The sequence below is a fragment of the Colletotrichum graminicola genome, assembly GCF_000149035.1.
Source record: "Colletotrichum graminicola M1.001 genomic scaffold supercont1.27, whole genome shotgun sequence".
In the NCBI taxonomy this organism is placed as follows: Eukaryota; Fungi; Ascomycota; class Sordariomycetes; order Glomerellales; family Glomerellaceae; genus Colletotrichum; species Colletotrichum graminicola.
Genome location: NW_007361031.1, coordinates 366,308 through 382,528, shown reverse-complemented (window position 1 = coordinate 382,528; position 16,221 = coordinate 366,308). Strand labels below are relative to the sequence as shown.

The window sequence follows — 16,221 nt, the reverse complement described above, 5'->3', positions numbered from 1 at the left end:
ATTATACAGAAGAGAGCCAGCGGCCAAGCGTTCATGGGACTATAGACGATTCGCACATGTGGATATAGGAGGCCACAGACGACCTGCATAGCGGAGCCTGGCTTGCATGCTATGGCGAGACAGAATAGTCGGTCCAGAGAACAAATAATATCATTGATCGAGGCTGGTGTTCTGCGCATCTGTGTGATTTTCTTTTTCTCGGTGCGTTACTTGGCCTGGTCTGACTTTTGGCGGCTAGTCTCATGACGCACGCGAAAGGGAACGAGGCATTGCGATCAGTGTCTGACTGATTATATATGTGTAGCAGAAGAACTGTGCTAAATACCACGTAAATACAACGCTGTTTTTTCCCCAAAAGCCCAAGATTATTATGTATGTGTTGGAAGACGGCGACACATGTAAACCCCGCTTTCCCGCCTTGGACAATTATTAAATACTTCAAGTCTACATTGTGGTCCCCTTCTTGTCCAAACCCCGTTCCTGGGCCGGTTCTCAACCCTTGGTCACGGTAACCGTGACGGTCTCACGCTCCTTTTGCGTGACCGTCACGAAAACAGTCACAGTGGGCGTGCCCTGCGGCACGTCGACGGTGAACGGCAGACCCGCCGTCGGTGCGAGGCCGCCGACGAGGCCCGTTGGGGTCCCGCTGGTCTCGTCGGGGATAGGGTTGACAATCAGGGTGTCTGTAAAGGTCCCTGTTGGGCTGGCTGGGGTTGAGTTCGACTGGGTGGCTTGTCGTGTCGTCTCTGCGGTTGTAGATATCGGTGACGACTCGGTCGTTGTAGTGCGTGTGCGTCGGCGGGATGTGGATGTTGTAGGTGGGTCGTCTTCTTCCGTCGTCGTGGATGAGGGTGCAGGGGCAGGCTCCATGGTCTTGGTGACAACGACGGTGGTGGTAAACCCGGGAGCTTGGACTGCAGAGCTCGTCTGTGGGCTTGCGGCGGGTGGGATGATGGAGACTGTGTACGTTGCGATGACGGTGGGCGTAATGGTCGTAGTGATTTCTGATGCGACCTCGGACGCGCTTGTCGAGGAGCCTGGAACAGGGGCAGATACGGGCGTGCCTAGGATGCCACTCGCCACCTTGGGGTCGTAACACCCAACAATAACGCCCTCCGTGGTGTTCATCGGCAGCGCGAAGCACAATGTCCCTGTCCCGCAGTTCTGAATGGCGAATGCGCCGCTAGAGCCGCAGATGCCAACATTGCCCTTGACGCAAGCGATCTGGCCGGCAGCACAGGCGGACTGGTCGGTAAGGGAGGCGAAGAGGGTGTTGAAGGTCTTTGCGGAGGCAAGATTGTTAGCGGCGACCTCGGGAGAAACGGTGGCCGAAGCGGCCGGGGTGGAAGTCCGGATGGTGGGGACTTGGTTGTTGGGCGTGCCGGTGACCCGGAGTGTGGATGAGGGCGTTGTCGGAGGGACGGTCGAGGAGGGTGTTGATGGAACCGAGGGTGTCTCGGGAGGGGCCTGGACTGGGGATGCCGTGGTCGGTGCAGCGGCGATAGTGGTCGATGAGGCGGAAGGGGAGGATGCCTCGACGTTGGCGGTGCTGGATAGGACAGAGGCAAGAGTAGAGGATACTCCAGACCGATCCGCAACGGTTGTTGTAGCTTCTTGAGTTCCACCTGGGACAGGAAAAGCGAAAGAGATGGACGACTGTAGCGGCGCTGTCGGCGTAGCAGTGGAAGAAGCACCTTCAGGTGGCGATAGAGGTGCGGATGCAGAGGTGGTGTTACCAGGATACAAAGAGGATCCGTTCTGTAGGCCGGATGTGAGTTGTGGCGGCAAGAAGATAGTACTCGATATGAGAGGTGGCAAAGCCGACCCGGACTCTGTTGTCGGTATTGAGTGGGACTCTGGTGTCGTTGAAGGGGCTCGGCCTTCTGATGTGGTTGATGTTGATGGCTGTGATGTGACTGGGGAACTGGCAGTGGTGACGTCGATGGTCACAAAGATTGGGGTCGGAGTGACTCCATCCTGTTCCTCTTGCAGCGTCACAGAGAAGTCGGAGGTAGTGGCGTCTCTATTTTCATGTTAGCATGGCCTGAGTGAGTGGGCATGGAGACATAGACGTACGCTGGATCCGAGGCGACGCTCGATATTACAGCAAGACTGCTGGTGGTGGTGAATGCGCTGGAAGTGGTATTCCAGTCCCTCCTGAGGCTGTGATGGGTGTTAGTGATGTACGGCAAAGTCATAGTGGAGTTTACCGACAATCTCTCAACACGTCTTACTGGACCGGCCTGCGTGGTCTGAGTCGTCAGGAGGAGGAGGAGCAGGACGTCTGCTACGCGAATAGAGCAAGGCATCGTGATGTGTGGCGCTAGAGAATGATGTCGGCGGAGATGGGCGACTTGAAGTCGACTTCTTGGCGCGACGAAGATGGATATTATGAGTATAGTGGCAATTTAGAAGACGCGCTGTTCTCGGACCAAGAAAAGAAAAGAAGGCTATGGTCTCGGGCGGAAACAAGGGAAACGATCAGCAGAGGACAAGCAATGAACAGAGAGGGAAAAGTGAGCAAGGCAAGGAACGAAGACGTAGAAATTAAGACAGAAAGGCAAAACACAGGGAAAGAGAAAGAAAGAGAGAACGGAAGGAAGGGGAACGAGAGATCAAGGTCGATATGACTAGACAGGCGCACAAGGGAAGGTACAGAGTTGGTGGATGACGGGGTTTTGGACGCTTGTCGGATGCAAAGCATACGAGGATGCAGGCACCATCTTGTATGACTGGGCCTGGGGATCAGGCGAGGAAAACAGCAAGCCAGAGGTCTAGAACTCGTAGCCATGTCGAGGCCCATTCGAGCAGCCGGGCCATGAAGGCATTCGAAACACTTGGTTCGCGAGTGGGCAAGGATGGATGGAGCAGTTTAGATGAGGGCCCGACAGCTTGGGAACATGGTCATCCAATACCTCTGCATCTCTCTCCAAGACGGAAGCCAGATATAGGCCATAGCCAAGAGACTGGGCTGCCGGGCTCCTGTGTTTTGTCAGGTCTTGCAGGGGGTGAGAGAGACCGTAGTAGTGACATGGGGTGGCAGCAGGCGGCGGGAGAGATTTGGTTAAGCGCCTCGCAAGGTAGACTCTGTCTGTCTATACGAGACCTCTCTCTGTGGGAAAACACGGCCGACCTGGATCGACCCGGGCGAACATGGGGCATTTCCTTTTTGTGTTTGTCGTACGGAGTATTATTCAGTGTTTCTGGACATGTCGATTGCAGACGCGCGGGAAGCTATTATTGGCAGACAGGGACACACCCATGTCCCGTTCCCGTGCGATGCCCGCCAATCAATCTCACAGCGCTTACACTACCTGGGGCAAGTCGCTGGCAGGACACACCCACCAGGGACCACACCCGCCGTATGTACAGGGTGACAGGGGTAAGTAAATACCCCTATGATGTTACCCCCCATAACCGACATCATGATAGAGGGGGAATATTCACCAAAAGTGAAGTTCTGCAGTAGGGGGGTGGACGTTAGTTACCTAACCGGGGTATTTAACTTCGGCCTGGTACCATTGTACACTAGGTAGTTAGTTGGTCAGTCAATCACCTGTGTTTTTTTTTTTCCTTCTGTACACCGCGCGTCTCGTCTCGTGGATTTCTCGGAATTCATTGATAAAGCCGCCGTTCCTTTCTTCTGGCTTCTGAACTGCTGAAACTCTGACAATTCCAAAGCTTTCGTCCTTTTTCTCCTTGTCACTCTGCAGGCCATCATGATACCTAATGTGTCGAGGACGCCACAAGCTTATTCCTACAAAGTACCGTGTTTCGGCCGAGAGTCACGTCACGTCACGACAATCGCCATCCAAATGGAGCACCTGGTATACTCTCTTTTTTATTTTTATTTTTTATTTGTTTCTCTCCCTCTCCCTCTCTTTCTATTGTCTCCCTTCTGTCTTCTTTGGTGTCGGGCTAAGCAAATTCCCAACAACGCCTTGGCTTGGTGTAACTACATCAACCAGGTGTCGCCTGTCTTTTTGGACTTTTCACCCAAGCCACCAGTTCTCTGACCGAGAATAGCTACAGAAAGAGCCAAAGGATCCAGACCAAGTGATAATCCACTCAATCAAAGCCCGCAACCACTGGTCTACATACACCGCGTCCGCGCGTCGTTGTTCAAGAGGCCCACCAGCGTTGCACGTCTGGTCGACTTACACTCCACCAGCCTCTGGTCTCATCATCTGCTGGACAGAGCCCTATGAACTCTGCAGCCCGTGGCGTGACAAGCCCTGATGCCGCAACTCCTTCCTGCCCGCCCGTATGCGAGCTCGCTTCTCATGTGTTCAAATGTATCAGACTACCTATCAATGATTACCCACACACGTGGGCTGCACTGGCCGTGTCACCTTCCCCTCTCGTCCCATGGGCCAAGGTACAGACGGGGGTTCAACGACGTTGAAATATGCTTCCCTGTCGTCACTTCGGGGAGCACGTTGCTCATTCCGTGGCATCCATTGGGGCGACTGGGGAACAATTGTCCGTTGCCAAGCCGCACCCCGGGTTGCGAAGTGGCTTGGCTCTCAGGCACACTCCCGAACAACTGCACCAGGTGACACGCATCGGTTCGTAGTGCTCCCTTGGAGGTTCAAATGAGCCTTTTATCCTTGTAGACTGGTTCTAAAGCTACCGACAATGTGGAAGTCCTTATCGTGCTAGGAACGACGTAACGCGAATCCTTACACCAAACCTCAGAGACACTATCAAATGTGATTCGTCATTGCCAAGTGGTGCATAGGATACGCCGCAATGAACGGTTGCAGGCAGCCCAGAGCAAGGCAAAATAATGGCGCTGCGGGAACGAAGCCAAGATCTTTCGACCTTGGGGTATATATACATGGCCGAGAAAATTTGCTGCTTTCTTGATGGTTGCCCTCGGGATCTTCACCACATCCGAGCTCGCGTCTTTGTCGCTCTCTAGTCTCAAGATGCGCTCCTCAGCCGTTGTCGTTGCAACTTTGGCCCAGTCGGCCATCTCGGCTCCCAATGTCAAGAACTTCATCTACATCGTCCCCGATGGGTACGGCCCCGCCTCCCAGACCATGGCGCGGGACTACGTCTCCTTGATGCAGAATGGCCAGAACCCGGGGGCTCCCGTGAGCATCCAGCTCGCAGCCGACAAGATGGTACGATACTAGGCTTTGACTCGCCATTGTTCCTGTGCTGATGGTTGCAATAGGTCATTGGCAACGTTCGTACTCTTGCGAGCAACAACCTCATCACGGACTCGGCTGCCTCTGCGACTGCTTTCGGATGTGGTGTCAAGTCATACAACAACGGTAGCACACTTCGGAGGCACATCTGCCGATCAGTGACTGACATTGGCCAGCTATCGGTGTCAACCCGGCCGGCGAACCAGTAGGCTCCATCCTCGAGGCCGCCAAGCTTGCAGGCATGAAGACGGGGCTGGTCGTCACCAGCACCATCAACCACGCCACCCCTGCTTGTGAGTAGTATGAATCCAGTCGCCATTCACAGGATATATGCGACTGACAGGTATCAAAAGGCTATGCGGCCCACGTTGCCGATCGCAACTCGTACGCAAAGATCGCCGAGCACGAGATCGGCTACGGCCACCCTCTCGGCCCCGTCGCCGACATTCTTCTCGGTGGCGGCCGGTGCTACTTCAAACCGCAGTCCGATTCTACCTCCTGCCGCAGAGACGGCATCGATCTGTTCGCCTTCGCCGCGGAGAACGGCTACCACGTCATGCAGAACCGCTCGGCCTTTGACGCCCTCGACAAGGGGCTGGGGGACGTCCGCATCCCCTACATCGGTCTGTTCAACGACGGTAAGTCTGCCAATAATCTGTGTTTCTCTTTCTCTTGCGCCAAGAACGGAACTGACAAGCCCCACAGATCAAATGATGTACGAAATCGATCGCTCCCGCCAGTCCCAGCAGGAGCCTTCTCTCCTAGAAATGGTAGAGACGGCTCTCAACTCCCTCCACCGCGCCACGCATTCCAAGGAAAAGGGCTATTTCCTCATGATCGAGGCCTCGCGCATAGACCACGCCGGCCACGCCAACGACCCGGCGGCGCACCTCTTTGATACGATCCACTACAATGAGGTCATTGGCTTCGTGCGGGAGTGGATAGACGAACACCCGGACACCATGCTCATGTCAGCGGCGGACCACGAGTGCGGCGGTCTGACGCTCAACGGCTTCAACCCGCTGCCGCTGTCCAAGGTCAACGCCTCGACTGAATTCCTGATGGAGGTCTGGGATGCGTACACCGGTTCCGACAAGAAGGCCTTCCTGGTCAGCGAGATCCTACCCGAGTACGGGCTCAGCGACGCCACGGACGCCGAAGTGAACACGCTCCTCGACGCGGGCTCGCTCGACATGGAGCTGGGCAACCTGCTCGCCAGCCGCGCCGGCGTCCACTGGTCCACGGGCGGCCACACCGCGTCTGACATCACCCTGTACGGCTACGGCGCCGGCGAGAATGGGCGGGCGATCAAGGCGGACATGGCGGGCAACTGGGACAATACGGAGCTGCCAAGGTACATTGAGAAGGCCCTCGGCGTTGACATGGACGAGGTCACGAGGCTGCTGCGCGCGAACGGCACGGCCTGGGTCGGGAAGCGGGATTTCAACAAGCGCGCTGACGAGCACGTTCATGACCACGGCCATACTCACTAGAGAGGAGCACTCGGCTTTGAACATGCTGTTGTATTTTAAGCGCATACGCATCTAATTATAATGCACATTTTCCTGTCAAGGTTGCGTTCGAATGCCGAAAGGTCAAGTCTCGATGGTTATATCTCTCCGGGATGGACCAATGTGAGTACTCTCATGCCTACCAATCCCACAAACGGCCATGTGTGCCGCCAGTGCCTGCTGTGTGTATGTGCGTCACTGCTTTTTATCACTTGGTTTAACTGGAGCGATACTGCATAAACATAAACAGAGCTTGTCGATTTACAGCAGCTCTTGATCTGCGTAGTTTCCATGTGTTCTGCAGTAGACGCAGCATACGCCGAGACACTCGATAAGTCGTCGGCACATCGTCTTGTCATATCAGACCCAATTTCGCGGCGGTCAGTAGTTGTTACCACCAAGACTTTCTCCAACTATTGCACAAATGCTCTCGGCTCCTCTTCCTGACGCCCTCCTCCTGACGACCGGCCTCGCCCTGTCATGAATCATGATGCTCCCCCTCAATCAAAAGACGTACACGTACGGCTCAGAACCGTCTCTGGGCCTGTTTTTGCCCTGGGATACGCGCCGGTTGTGCACGAAATATACAGATTCTTGAAAAAGAGCAGCCGCCATGCCCACCGACACCATTATTATCATAGTGAGGAGACCTTTATCGTAGCTTTCGTTTCTGTTAGCTTCATGTGTTCTTCCGACGATTAATCCTGAAGAGAACAGCGAAAGGGAGGGGCACTTACAACGGCAGGTCGTTGCCCCTGAAATACTGCGAGCCGACCATCAAGCCACTGATGGCGGACATCACCCACATGCTTAACACACCCGTCAGCATTGTCCAGTCTTTGCACGCCGTATGATGGCAGTGACTCACGCGATTTCAATACTTCGCTCGCCAGGGTCACGGCAGTTGACCTGCAGCCAGGTGTTGTGTGCTGGATGGTAGCAGACGGCAAAGGCGTTGATCATTGTCCACAGCCCCCATCTCGACCACTTTCCTACGTGCGGATGGAGGCTTCGAGTCACCACCAAGATGGTCAGGTAGCAGATATGTCCCAGTATGACTGTCGCTCCCCTCTTGTTTGTCCGGTCGCTCAGCGTAGCGAATGCGAAGACGACAGCCATGGCGAGGGAGGCGCCCACCGCGGCGAGGGCGTTTGCGCTGGTTCGGTCGAAGCCAAGGGCCATGATGATCGAGGGGGTGTAGGTCGTCAATGGCGACCATGTCGAAAAGACGCAGAAGGTGGACACGTAGTGCGGCCACCGCTTGTAATGCTTGACAGTCTTCCAGACAAGAGCCCAGGGGATCTCGATGCCGCGAGCGCCGCGCCTGCTTCCGGATTCGTCAACTTCCATCCTCTTCTGGAGTATTTCTTGTTGGTCAGCCGTGAAGCGGACGATGCCCGCGCTTGCCAGCGGCTTCGGCATGTCGGGGGACCCTGGGAGGAGAAAGATGAGCATTAGCGCCACGACGAGCGTCACGAGGCCCTCGACTGCATCTGCCTGTCAGCCACACAGTAGGAACACCGGAAACAGAGCTGATTATAAACAGGAGGGGTTGTTCGCACTCAAGAAAAGCCACTGCCACCCCGCCAACCCTCCCTTGCCCGCCAGCTTCAGGATTCCCGACGCGACCAGGGGGCTCAGGGCGTTGCCGCCAAACTGCCCAAACATGAAGACGGCGATGCGCTTCGCCAGCTCGCGCTTAGTGTACCAGGTCGAGAGGGTGTAAATGGACCCTGGGATGTAGCCCGCCTCGGTGAGGCCGAGCATGAGGCGGACGGCGAGGAAGCCGGCGCGGTTCTTGACGAGGACTTGGAGGGTGCCGACGAGGCCGAAGAGGAGAACCTGGAGGGAGATCCATTTCCGGGGCCCGAACTGTTGTCGTTTATGCGGTTAGACTAGCGAACGAAGACGCATCAGATGGAGTGATGACTGAGTTGAGGAAGCGAGGCGCCATCGCAAACGCTTGGCGAGAACGCACCCATTGCAGAAGCAGGTTGCACGGAATCTCCAGCACGACGGTGCCCATGAACATGAGCTGGTTCCCGAGGTTGATGGTATCCTGGCTGACATCGATGTCCTTTGCAAACCCGGCGGTGAGGGCGCTGGCGAGGTTCATGCGGTCAAGCTGGAACATGAGCAGGCCCAGGACAAGGAGCGGGAGGACGGTGAGGTCGACTCTGGAACCCGGTAAGCTTCATCCTCTACAGACCGTCCCTGTATATCTATGAGATGATGGGTGAATAATGTGTATACATACTTCCTCTTAGCCTTCTGCTCTTGTTCGGTATCCCACTCGGGCTTGTCTTCGGACGCGACGACGGAGCGGTCCGTTGGGGTGTCACACACCATCTTGTCGTCGGCCCGGGAATCCATGGCTGTTGTCGATCACGTCGGTAGTCTGCGATGAAGTGAACAAAACAAACGATCCGACCCAGGCCAAATGACCGTCCTCTCCAACTACTTTTCACTTTTATCGTCGGCCATCCAGGTCCCCCCGCCAGACCCTCACGATGGCAGCCCAGCCCTCACCCCCTTGCCCCCGTCGGTTGTCGAGTTGATCATCTGGTATTCAGAGCTGAACCAATGCAGCTCGCCCGTCTTGTCCATCTTTCGAACAAGAAAAATAAAATAAAAAAATACAGGGTCCAAGAAAGACGTGCGCCATGATACAACCGACATGGAACCTGGATGGCCTCACATACACACCCAACCCTTATCGATAAGAACTCCAGTGAATCCGATAACGCCATCGGACGCTAAGATGATCAAATCCGCCCCTTCACGATTCCAGACACAGCGGACCCCTGGCCAGAGGAGCGTCTCCCTCTGTAATTCTGCGGTGCATCCCTGCACGACTACCCCGTCAGGCAGCTTACAGGTACGCGATTGGTCCATCTCTTGGGAGATATCAGCGGGGTCCCCTCCACGCGCTCTCTCGCCGTTGCCAGCCGGGACCAAGTCCAAGCTCTCGGGGACCGTCTGCGCAAAGCGACTGGTGCTGCCAATTCTATTTCTCTTGTTTCCTCTCTCCCGACCTTTATTATCTTCTTTCTCTCACAACGCTCTTCCGCGTGTTCTCGTTGACCTGTCACAAGTTGAGCCGGAAACATGGGCGCAATCAAGAGAGTCGCAGTCATCGGCGCGGGGCCGGGCGGGTCCATCACCATCGATGCCCTGGCCCGCGAGAAGACCTTCGACGTCATCCGAGTGTTCGAGCGCCGAGAAGCCGCGGGCGGTTGCTGGTGAGTTTTCCCCCCTTCTTCAGGTTTTCATTCGTCGTGTTTTTTCTTTCCCTCCAATCCAATGCGACGCGGGGAGACGTCGAACTCATATGACTTGATCACTGGGTACCTTGATGGTTCGAGATCCCAGTCGGCGCCTCTTCACAATTGGGGGCGTATGTATACGGAACCAGAAACATATGGGCACCTGGATGGCCTGCATCTGATTTGGTGAATGTACACCGCCTGGAGCCTCCGAGAAACTTGGTCCACTTGGATTTGGAAGAGATGAGGTGAACAGTGCAATCATGTACATCAAGATATGGGATGACAGCAATTGGACGAGATGGGGCGGGACTTGTGGCCAAACAACCAACCGTAACATGCACTGACCAACCGATCCCCCAGGGTTGGCGACCAAACCCCTCCGCCGCACCTCACCGATCTCCCCGCCCTCGCATCCCGCACCGCCGACCGCCCGGTCCCGATCCCGGAGACCCTCCCGGCCCGAACCCCGAAACTGCAGACGCCCTCGCCGCCGCGCTTTACCGAATCTGGCATCTACCCCTACCTTGAGACCAACGTCGACGCCATTCCCATGTCCTTCTCCGAGGAGTCCATCCCCGAGCGGCGCACGGAGAACTCCATCGCCCTGCACGGGCCCGAAACGCCCTTCCGCCACTGGACCGTCGTCCGGGACTTTGTACAGGGACTCGTGAACCGCAATGGGTACCAGGATTTCGTCTCGTACAGCACGACGGTGGAGCTGGCCGAGAAGGTTGGGGACGAGTGGAAGCTGACGTTGAGGAGGGAGGGCGAGGAGGCGGATGAGTGGTGGGTTGAGTATTTTGATGCTGTGGTTGTTGCCACGGGCCATTACTGGGTGCCTTACATCCCCCACATCGAAGGGCTCGAGGAGTTTGAAAAGGCTCGCCCGGGGAGCGTGATTCACAGCAAGCACTTTCGCGGACGAGACCAGTTCCGTGACAAGGTATGCGACTTGCTCACAGATGGATCCCGTATGCCATTAGGCTGACTGTTGCCCAGCGCGTCGTTGTTGTGGGCGCCTCCGTCTCCGGAGCCGACATCTCGGTCGACCTCGTCAACACCGCAAAGCTCCCCGTCTACTCGGTCGTGAACGGCCGCAGGGCAAACCTCTACTTTGGCGACGGCGCATTCAACCACCCCCGAATCTCACGCCGCGCCACCATCTCCCGCATCGACGGCCGGACGGTGCGCTTCTCAGACGGCACCTCCGTCGCCGACGTCGACAACATCGTGCTTGCCACGGGCTTCACATGGACACTGCCGTTCCTACCCTCAGTCGAGGTGCGCAACAACCGCGTCCCGGGCTTGTACCAGCACGTCGTGTACCGCCGCGACCCGACCCTGGTCTTCGTCGGCGCAGTGGCGGCGGGCCTGACATTCAAGATCTTCGAGTGGCAGGCCGTCCTCGCGGCGCGCGTGCTGGCCGGAAGGGCGAGGCTGCCGCCGGCCGAGGACCAGGCGAGGTGGGAGGCGGACCGCGTGGCCGAGAAGGGCGACGACATCAAGTTCTCGCTCGTGTACCCGCACTTTGAGGAGTACTTTGAGACGGTGCGGGCGCTGGCCGGCGAACCGGAGAACGGCGTCGGCAGGGCGTTGCCGCCGTACGACCCGTCATGGCTCCAGGTCTTCCTCGATGGCCTTGAGTTGAGGAAGAGGATGTGGGAGAGGTTAAATGCCAAAGCAAAAGAGGAGCTTGAGCAGGCAAAGCTGTCGGCGAGTGGCGTGGTGGCGCAGGGGGACAAGGGCACTCACGCACCACCACCACCACCACCACCACCAGTAGCGAATGGGGCAGAGACCGAGAAAGTCCCCATCGTGACGATGATTGAAGCGCCCCGAGAAGTGCAGTAGTCTTGGTTCAATTAAATTAGACTTAATCATGTATCGAAGAGTAGTGAGTACGGGAGGACGCCGGTGCCAGTGTTTCTGACTGTATGTATCTAGTCTGCGGCAAAAAACGACGGCCGTGGTCCGTTTCGTGATTGCTATTACCGTATGCTGTACAGACCGAACGGTTGCTAGATGAAGATGGAGAGCCCAACTCTTAAAACATAGGGCATTATTCAGCCAACCTTGGAGTACAAGCCCGTGTGTATGTCGGGGGGGATAAGCCAGAACGTCAGTGGAGGTTAATGAGGATGGTCATATGCCGACGTGGCTGGTCAGTCACGCACGGCCAAGCATCACAATGCGAAATCGCAACACTCGCTCTGGCCAGACAAATCCCAGGGAATGCATAACGGATAGACCTCTTTTTTTCGCTGCGCCAAACAGATTCGCTCGATAAGCATGGATCAGCGGAGGCGACAAAGAGATCGGGTCAAGCGCTTACGCGTTGGCGCCGTCTTACATCAGACGCGACGCAGTCTGCGAGAACTAACATCAGCCCTTTGGAAACTCCCCAAAATCCTGCCAGCGCATCTTAAGGACCCGGTGCGTCCCAAGCATAAGCTTATTATCTCCTCAGCCGTGACGGCGACGGGCGTGTGATAAACAAGGCGCGGCATGTGAAGAAGGGCCAGTATCCCACGCGCCGCCGAAACTCGCGGGTAGCCAGGCCGGCTTTCGAGACAACGAGATTTCCCATCACCAACGCGAGCAAGCATGGAAGCTCCAACGCAGCCGTCGTCGCCGCCGCCGCCGAAGCCCTCGGAAGCACCGCCAGCGTTCGGCCTGGGCCGCCGCATCAGGGAGTTCCAATTCGACATGACGAGAATCCTTCCCGGACCGCGCCTCGTACCGAACCTCCTCGTCAGCGACATCATCGGCTTCTTGCTCTACGCCATGATGGCGCCCGGACTGTCGAGCTTCTTCGAGGAGAAGCTCTACGATGCGGTACCGCTCGCGTGGACCGTCTGCGAGGGCCTCCGCTGCTTCTTGGACGCCTTCCGGGAGGAGCGGTGGCACCAGGTGGACCACGCGCAGGAGAGCGCCGACAGGTGGTGCTCGTACTCGTACCGGACGCCGCCCCCGCGGCTGCGGTCCTACCGCGAGATCCTCAATCGGCAGCAGGCGCTAAGGAACTGCTGCGGTGCCCAGCTGCGCGGGCTGGGGACGCGAGATGTCGTGGGGAACATGCTGCTACAGGCCACCCTCGCCTTCTGCTGGGCGTGGGCGCTGCTCCGGGACCATGTCACGCTCGTCTGGCTGCTGGCGGCCATCGAAAACGGGTGCGCGGGATACAGGGGAAAGATCGAGACGTCCACCCCACCCGCGGTCCGCAGGGGGGAGAGGACCATGCCCGTGGCCCGGGGCGGCGGCAGCGACGACGACGGCGGCCCACCGTACTGGTGCCTGGGGAGGGTGCAGTGGCAAATCAGCCGCGGCCACGACCTGATCAGCAAGTTCGTGGAGCTGGACATGTGCCACGTCGGGGGCGGAGCCGGGGCCGGGGCCGTCTGGGACGAGACGGAGTGGCTGTCAGAGAAGGACGGCGAGATTCCGGCGGACGCCGTGGTCGACGAGGACCGGCTTCTCGTGAACCGCGTGGCCTTCTCGGCGTGCCTGTCGTGGCTAATGGTGTCCATCAGCTGCGACTTTGCGACCTTTTACCTCCTCGTCCTGCTGCGGCGCCTCCGGGGTCGTCTTGAGGGGTGCATTTGGGGAACATAGTGTACACATCTTGGGGGGGCTGCCTCTGTTTTTTATGTTATTATACCCGGGAGAGTCAATGAGCAAACAAAGAGTGCTAGGAGCAGCAGTAGTCCGTGACAAGGATGTATTGGGCATTATCTCATCAACACCGTAATAGGGGATATCGCTTTCCATGCAAACAAACGCCTTCCAATGCAACCCGGAGAAAAGAGAAAGAAAGAAAAAACACCCTTGTCTTAGCGCCGGCGCCGGAACTTGCTGTTGTAACCCGGCCCGCCCTTCGCGCCGTTGTTCTTCAGCTTCAACCGACGGAAGTTTGTGTGCGCCATCTCGTTCACCTTTCTCACGGCCTTCTTGACCGTTCCCACCTTCTCCGTCTTCTTTGCCGCCTCTTTGGTTGTTTTAGCTCTCGAAGCCGACTTGTTGAGTTCGTCGTCCGAGCCGGATCCCATGCCTGCAAGCTCATCTTCCGCATCATCCGCTGCCCCGTTAGCTTGTGTCTCCGGTACCGTCTCTTCATCGGCCTCCTCTTGCTGTCCGTCCTCGGCCTGGCCAGATGGCCGCTTGCTGCGCACGGGCTTCATGTTGACTCTCCTCGTCGTCCGCTTCTGGCCCTTCTTCTTGTACACTCTTAGCGGCATCCCATCCCGTCCTGTCGGGTCTTCATCGGGGCTGTCGTATAAGCCTTCGTCGTCGAAGCCGCCCAGGGGCAGGTGCACTTGGCTGTCGGCAGCAAGCAAGTCATCCCTCGGCTTTGGAGGCGCTTTCGGCCGGGCAACGACTTCGCCTTCCGCTTCCCGAAGAGCATCGAGATCGTCGTCGTTGTCCAGGTGCTCCTCCTCCACTTTCCTGAGACTTGCGACAATGGCGCTGAGACCCCGGACTATCGGCTTCCGGGGCAAACGTAAAGGCGGGGCCACGAAGTCATCGTCCTTGGTTGGGGGCGGCTGAGTGTGTCTTTTCAGGAAGGACGGAGTGTTGAACTGGAGTTTCGAAACAGTAGTAGGCGTCTTGGCATCAGGCGGTCCGCTGTCTTTATTCTTCAGCGGCGTCATGAAGCTATCCAGCATCTGTCGTTTACTAGCCGACATGGGGGTCCGCCCGAATCTCGCATTGTCCTCGTCGTCAGTGGGCGTCGCACGCTTCCGCGGTGTCGTCATCGACCTTGAATCGGCGGCAGTGTTCAGGTCCCGGTTCTTCCTTGAAGGTGTGCCCAGTTCGCGCTCTACCATCAAATCAAACAGCCCAAGCACGCGGCCGTCGCGCTGCGGCGTCGGGCCGATCGATCGCGGTGCTGCAGGGCTGAATAGTGTTCTAGATATCGAGGGAGTACTGGCGAGACCGGCACTTTCAGGATTCGATCTACTTTTCGAGGGCGTCTCGGCATGTTTTTGTTTTTTGGAAGGCGTCGTTGTTGACACGGGGTCTTCTTTTCGCTTCTTCGGTCGTGACTCTTGTTTCGGGAACGGAGGGATCTTGCCAGAAAGGACGTCGCGGACTTTGTTGTACTGCTTGTATCTTTGTGCTGCCCAGAAACGATTAGTCTTCTGAACCGTTACGGTTGGGAACAAGGCCCTGCATACCTATGTCTGCATTGCGCTTGATGTCGTCTCTGCTGGGCTTCTTCCCTTCATGGGAGTTTGCCCAGGAGGTTTCCCAGCTCTTCAATTCAGTGCGAAGCTTCTGGGCCTGCGTCTCGTAATCGGCCCTCGTTTGATCGTCCATATCGAGGTGATTGTCAGTTAAAACGCGTATACGTCATTGGAGAGAATGCAGCTCGACGGGATGCGGTGTGACGGCTCAGATAAGGTGGTTAAAAGGTATACTTGGGTGGATTTTGATGTGGAGGTGGAGGAACGCGATTGAGACGCGACACTGGAAAAACCACTAAACGCGAAATATTCACGGTCACCCAGCAGCGGGTGCGTCAGTGCACTCATTCACTGGCCGAATACTGGCCCCACTCCGGGTCGGGGATCCAGCTTGGGGGGGGTATTCCAAGTTCAGGGGGGGGAGTAAAGCCCTCAGCACTATGTAGATAAAAAAAAGGTAACTAAATTAGTCCTAGCATATACTCAGTATATCCTAAGAAATATAATACCTACCTTCTATAACTATAAAGGGCTTAAGAAGTACTAAGGTTACTAAGTCCTCTATAGTTACAGAGGGTAGGTACTATATTTTTTAGGATATACTAAGTATATGCTAGGACTATACCTAATTCTCACACTCCTCGCACTCTAAGCTAAGCCTAAATAAGCCTGCTTGGGACTTTTAGTGGGGATCCAGTTCGGTAGGGGGTATTCCAGCTTCGGGGGGGGGTATCCGGCCAGTGGATCGAAGTTCAGGGGAGGGTAAAAAGACCTCCGTAGGCTTATTTAGGCTTAGCGTAGAGTGTGAAGAGTGCAAGAGTCCTAGGTATAGACTCAGCATATGCTCAGCATATCCTTTATAATATAGCACTTACCTTCTATAACTATAGAGGACTTAGTTATCTTAGTTTTTACTAAATCCTCTATAGTTATAGGAGGTAAGTACTATATTCTAAGGTATAGACTTAGCATATACTTAACATATCCTTTAGAATACAGCACTTACCTTGTATAACTATAGAAGACTTAGTAAGAACTAAAGTAGCTAAGTCTTCTATAGTTATAGAAGGTAAGCGCTATATTTTGAAGGATATGCTGA

The 16,221-nt window shown here is 56.2% G+C and overlaps 6 protein-coding genes across 6 annotated transcripts; 3 read left to right on the top strand and 3 right to left on the bottom strand.

Annotated features, from left to right (window-relative positions):
* Positions 1-492: 492 nt before the first annotated feature.
* On the bottom strand, positions 493-2,309 carry GLRG_06746 (uncharacterized protein; the record flags this gene model as incomplete). Its single annotated transcript, XM_008097600.1, has 2 exons — positions 493-2,023; positions 2,077-2,309. 2 exons carry the CDS (start codon positions 2,307-2,309, stop codon positions 493-495), a joined length of 1,764 nt encoding a protein of 587 aa, XP_008095791.1.
* Positions 2,310-4,931: 2,622 nt separating this feature from the next.
* Positions 4,932-6,649, top strand: GLRG_06745 (alkaline phosphatase; the record flags this gene model as incomplete). Its single annotated transcript, XM_008097599.1, has 5 exons — positions 4,932-5,129; positions 5,183-5,282; positions 5,333-5,449; positions 5,510-5,794; positions 5,862-6,649. 5 exons carry the CDS (start codon positions 4,932-4,934, stop codon positions 6,647-6,649), a joined length of 1,488 nt encoding a protein of 495 aa, XP_008095790.1.
* An 882-nt stretch (positions 6,650-7,531) lies between these two features.
* Positions 7,532-9,040, bottom strand: GLRG_06744 (major facilitator superfamily transporter; the record flags this gene model as incomplete). The annotated part of the gene is made up of 4 exons (XM_008097598.1): positions 7,532-8,160; positions 8,230-8,539; positions 8,646-8,844; positions 8,925-9,040. 4 exons carry the CDS (start codon positions 9,038-9,040, stop codon positions 7,532-7,534), a joined length of 1,254 nt encoding a protein of 417 aa, XP_008095789.1.
* Positions 9,041-9,775: 735 nt separating this feature from the next.
* Positions 9,776-11,787, top strand: GLRG_06743 (uncharacterized protein; the record flags this gene model as incomplete). Its single annotated transcript, XM_008097597.1, has 3 exons — positions 9,776-9,909; positions 10,297-10,879; positions 10,936-11,787. 3 exons carry the CDS (start codon positions 9,776-9,778, stop codon positions 11,785-11,787), a joined length of 1,569 nt encoding a protein of 522 aa, XP_008095788.1.
* Positions 11,788-12,540: 753 nt separating this feature from the next.
* On the top strand, positions 12,541-13,548 carry GLRG_06742 (uncharacterized protein; the record flags this gene model as incomplete). The annotated part of the gene is made up of 1 exon (XM_008097596.1): positions 12,541-13,548. The coding sequence occupies one exon, from the start codon at positions 12,541-12,543 to the stop codon at positions 13,546-13,548; it is 1,008 nt and encodes a 335-aa protein (XP_008095787.1).
* A 218-nt stretch (positions 13,549-13,766) lies between these two features.
* On the bottom strand, positions 13,767-15,255 carry GLRG_06741 (DNA replication regulator SLD2; the record flags this gene model as incomplete). The annotated part of the gene is made up of 2 exons (XM_008097595.1): positions 13,767-15,055; positions 15,114-15,255. The coding sequence occupies 2 exons, from the start codon at positions 15,253-15,255 to the stop codon at positions 13,767-13,769; spliced, it is 1,431 nt and encodes a 476-aa protein (XP_008095786.1).
* Positions 15,256-16,221: the final 966 nt, after the last annotated feature.